This window comes from Hippocampus comes, unplaced genomic scaffold (genome assembly GCF_001891065.2).
Source record: "Hippocampus comes isolate QL1 unplaced genomic scaffold, H_comes_QL1_v1.1 scaffold85, whole genome shotgun sequence".
Classification (NCBI taxonomy): Eukaryota; Metazoa; Chordata; class Actinopteri; order Syngnathiformes; family Syngnathidae; genus Hippocampus; species Hippocampus comes.
This window is the reverse complement of record NW_017805540.1, coordinates 5,474,700-5,479,433: the sequence shown is the minus strand read 5'-3', so window position 1 is coordinate 5,479,433 and position 4,734 is coordinate 5,474,700. Positions and strand designations below refer to the sequence as shown.

General features: G+C 39.7%; 1 protein-coding gene across 1 annotated transcript in view; it reads left to right on the top strand.

The window, feature by feature from the left end:
- The first annotated feature begins 812 nt into the window (after window positions 1–812).
- Window positions 813–4,734, top strand: part of LOC109521177 (zinc finger protein 774-like) — an 18,080-nt gene continuing 14,158 nt past the window's right edge. The window contains exons 1-2 of the mRNA XM_019878838.1: window positions 813–1,067; window positions 1,252–1,340. Of these exons, the coding sequence (XP_019734397.1) occupies window positions 922–1,067; window positions 1,252–1,340 (235 nt within the window). The 5' untranslated portion in view covers window positions 813–921. The remainder of the gene's footprint in view (window positions 1,068–1,251; window positions 1,341–4,734) is intronic.

Sequence of the window (4,734 nt, the reverse complement as noted above, 5' to 3'; positions counted from 1 at the left end):
ATTTTTAAAATCCAAACCACTGACGTGAAAGCCATGAGTTTTTATTTTGAAGGTGGCCAACGGCGCTTGCTGGCCGCACAAAACCGTCATGCAGAATATTAACAATCCCTGTGGCGGCTGGCTTGACCGCAGTCCGTTCGTGACATTGCAAGCTTCTATTTTATGGCGTGAACGTGCATCATCTTTCTATTGCCGTTGTTTTCGAGGTAGAGTGTTTTGGATTTTTTTCCTTCATTTTTTTTTCATTTCTTTTGTGGTGTATAAACGTTGGAATGATGTTGACGATATTTTCCTTTTTGTGTCTCATGTTTGGACTGCATTGCGTAATGATCGATGATCGAAGAATGCGTGGTGAAACTTGTGTCGAATGCTTGTGAATGATTGCTTGGGTGCCGACATCGGGGGCAGATATGAGAACGATGGTCGCAGGGTCTGTAAAGAGTTGGCTAACGAGAAAGAACTTTGGCGACACACTTTCGAATAATAAATTTAAAAAAAAAAGTTTCATCACTCTTTTTAAACATTGACATGATTTAAAATTGAGAGTCTCGTAGCTCTTTAATTAATTATGAGTTATCATTTTCTGGAACAAAAATATTGCGTACAAAAAATGTTGTATTTGGACGTGGGCATGTACAAGCTCTACGTGTCATTTTTACAGTAAACCGCAGCCGGGAGTGACAAAAAACTTTAAAACGTTTTGCCTCTTATTTGCTGAACTCTAACAAAGTCTATAGTGTACATGCACCAATAAGTAACTCAATGCAGATGAGACGACGTTAAATTAATTTTTGACCTAAATCGAAACTTCGGAATTAATCAGTTGTGGCTGAGTCTAATTAATATATACCAATTAACCACAAAATTGGAAGGCGTTTATATATATTTTTTCGGTTCTTTCAATAATCTCTTTACAAATCGATGCTGGTGTTGCCAGAAAGTTTGTCCGAAGGGATTTGCCGTACATTGTTGTTCGATAGCTGCAGTTGTACCTCGGCACGCCAAACTACAATATCGTTTTACTTGATGATGAAGAAAATTAAGCAGCCTTTCTTCACGAATTACAGGTAAACTCAATTTAGCCTCAACACAGGACGCCCATCAATGTATTGGATTATAGTAGCATCATTATCTCAAGCTTCTGGGCCTAGCTTAGTTTACTTAGCCTTGCTTGCTAGCCGCTTCGCCGCAAAGCAGAGATCAAATGTGAACGTAAAGTGTTGTGATTTTCTCAAAAATGTGCGCAAGAAGAACGGCAGAGAACGAGGAGCAACTTTATGGAGCAAAAGAGGACAGCGACGCTGTTTTCAAGAAGTTTCGATTTGGCTCATGCAAAGCAGGTTTGGTCACGACTGGTTTCTTTCTCGATAGTCAAGTCAGCTTTTATTGTCAAATATGCTCTATGTGGAACATACAGCACAGATGAAATTACTTTTCTTTTCTCAACCACAGTGCAAACATGTAGTGCACTGAACACACACAGCTAAAATTTACGTTAAAATTCCATGAGACATAAATATATAAATATGTTAAATAAAAATAAACAAATAGCAAACAACAGACAACCAAGGGCACTTGTGATTATTGTATATTCGTAGTTACTTGTTTTAAGTGCAGATCATGGAGGGAGTTTAGTCTCCTGACCGCCTGGTGGAATAAACTGTTCTTGAGCCTGGTGGATTTAGCAGAGAGACATCGCAGCCTCCTCCCCGACGGCAGCACGTCAAAGAGACTGTGAGACGGGTGGGTGGCTTGGCGGGGCAGACGAGAGGTCTAAGTGTCCGCGAGTGGAGGGAGAGAACGTTTGGGGACACTCGCGTAGATCTGCACCTCAGTGAACAGGCACGACATTGGTGAGTAAATGAATTTTATTTTACATTTCTTCTTGTCATTTTATTTTGTTAGTATTAAATTCATGGTAACGAAATAAAATGACAAAGATACAAACTTGCTCTCCTCAGTTTGCGGAGGAGTCCACGAATTACTTTCTTGCTGTCATTATTAACCATTTTACACATTAGAAAGTTATCTTTTCTGTCAAAAGTGGTCAAGCCAGCTGCCGCGATTTTTCATACTTTCATAATTGCAAATGCTGCAAGGACCAGTTTCTAAATAAAAGCATGCGAAGATATTGATGTCCATAGAGAACTTAAAAGATTTCTGCGCCTTACGTAGATCCACACAACAGACACTGAAAGGAAAGTCTCTTGATGAAGCACACAAGCTGTCTGGCACGCAGTTTTTAGCCAGTACTGTTCGAACAAACAACATTTCGTTGACCGATAAATATCCACCTCATTGGACACGCTGACACCATTCTGCAGCAGGAAGCAAGGCTTGATTTTTCACGACTTTAGAGCCTTATTGTATACAATTTTCAGATAGATTCAAATTTGGCAGCCTTATGAACAATCGACTCTGCGTTGCAATGAATGTACTTTTTTCTCACAGACATGAAAATTGTGTAATAGAACTACCTTCCGTGGCTTCGCTGTTTCACAGATTTTTTTAGTGCAGTTTTTTTAATGCTTTTTTAAAACGGTGAATTGTGTTTTGCATCCTGATTGGCTAAGGGACTGACCAACGTGAACAGTCTCCCCACCTCGTCTCTGTACAGCTTGCCAAATTTACCTTTGCAAATTTTTGGTCTTTGGTTTCATTGTATCAGTGGCGGATGCTGGTCTGTCAAGGAAGGGAAGCTCAATTTCGGCCTACATCATAAAATGTGTCAGTTTATTTGCATGTGGAACTTTTTTTTTCAATTCCTTTTTATTTATGCATTCACAGGTCCATACAGTCAATGTGAGAACAAAGCATACTTCCTTTGTACAACTGCTCTTACACTAGAGTAGCTCCATTTAAAATAACCAGGACTGAGTAAGCAATACATAACGTGTAAGGACCAACAAGGAGTATAACTATATAACAATTTTTTTACAATAGTAAAATGAAAACAAAAAAAAAACAACAAACAAAACATCCAAACAAAAACGTAGTGGGGTAATCTGACTCATTACGCTTTCTATGATAGGAAATCTAAAATACAGAGTTAAATAAAAGTAGAAAGAATAAAGGGGGGCCACAGAAGTCGACTCTAAACAAATGATGGTCGTACTGGCGTGATATACTTCATCCATCTTTCCCATCTATTCAAAAAAGTTTCCTGTTTCAATCTCAAAGTAAAGGTAATCCTCTCCATTTTAAACATCATAGATTATGTCGATCCATTCTTCATCAGTAGGTGTTTCGGCTTTTAACCACTTTCTTGTGATGGCTTTTCTGCTAGCGACAGTTAGGATCTGAAATAAATATTTAACATTATTAGAAACGTTTTCTGATTCAATGGCCCCTAAGTATAACGACTCAAAATTTAAATTGGATGTCTCTCTGAAAAACACTCTGTAGAACCTAATGTACCTCCCGCCAAAACAGCACCAATCATGTACAGCACCAAAATATATGAAAATGGTTTGCTTCAAGGCCCCCACAGTGCCGCCAGCATGCAGAAGAATTAGTGTAGTGCCTCTTTTGAGCTAGGGTGACAAAAAATCTTAGTAGCGTTTTCCAGCAAAACTCTCGCCAAACACGTGAGCTTTGAAGTTTTCCATTGTATCTCACAGAGATTTTCCCAAACTTCTTCCTTTAAGACCATATTACCTTCCCGCTCCCATTTTTGTTATATGTGCAGTGAACTTTGCTTTATTTGTTGTAGCCCCTTGAAATTTTTGAGATGAGTTTGTGGTTAGAGCCGTTACTATTAGCATCCATAATTATTTGTATGTGAATTCTACTGTCCGTTCCTTTTCAAAAAAATGAAAAGGATGCCTTCACCATAAGATCGGTGATTGGCTCATTTCGCTGTCTATCAAAAAGAGATTCAGCCTCAGACAGATCATCCAATCATCATGCAGAAAAGCTGAGAGTCCGGGCCAGACGATACATGAGCGTCCAATGGGCGGGACAAAACCAGCATTTATCCAATGACTCGTCTCGTTTCAATGCATTGGGACAACCTACACTGAACTCTCTAGACCAGTGTTTTTCAACCCGTGTGCCGTGAGACATTGTCAGGTGTGCCGTGGGAAAATATCCAATTTGGATGCCTGTGCGGTCTTTCGCCCAGAAAGTAATCATGTAGTACCCTCCCATACCGCTAGGGAGCAGCAACAGCTAGCCAATTGTCTTGTGTTTCGACGAGAGACAAGCGAATTTGTGACGCATGAATGCAGGACGACGGTGAGACAATAAATATGAAAGATGATAAAATACTGTTGTGTTCATTTGATTCCAATTCAAGCTGTTATAACGTCATTCTTCAGTGTTAAAAACGGTTATAGGAACAATGTAATACGTTTCTTGTTAAAATAAGCGGGGTGGATGGGGGGTGTCACATTTTCAGCTAGTGGCTCAAAAAAGTTTGAAAAACACTGCTCTAGACGCCCAGCGTCCGCGCAGTCGACGCTCAGCGTCCACACAGTAAGAAACACAGTGAAGCTGCAGGAATGAATGAGAAGAGAGTCACGTTGTAACCAGTAATAAGAAGCTGATTCGGAACAAAAGTTGAGCGCGTTGTAGTGCATATTTAGTCAATGGCATGTCCACACAATTGTACGTACAGACATATATTTGATCACTTACTTTTTGACATTTTAGGGGAAGCTGAGCTTCCCTTGCAGTCTTAGAGCAATCGCCTCTGCATTGTATACATAGTTCAGTGTTGTATAATAACTGCAA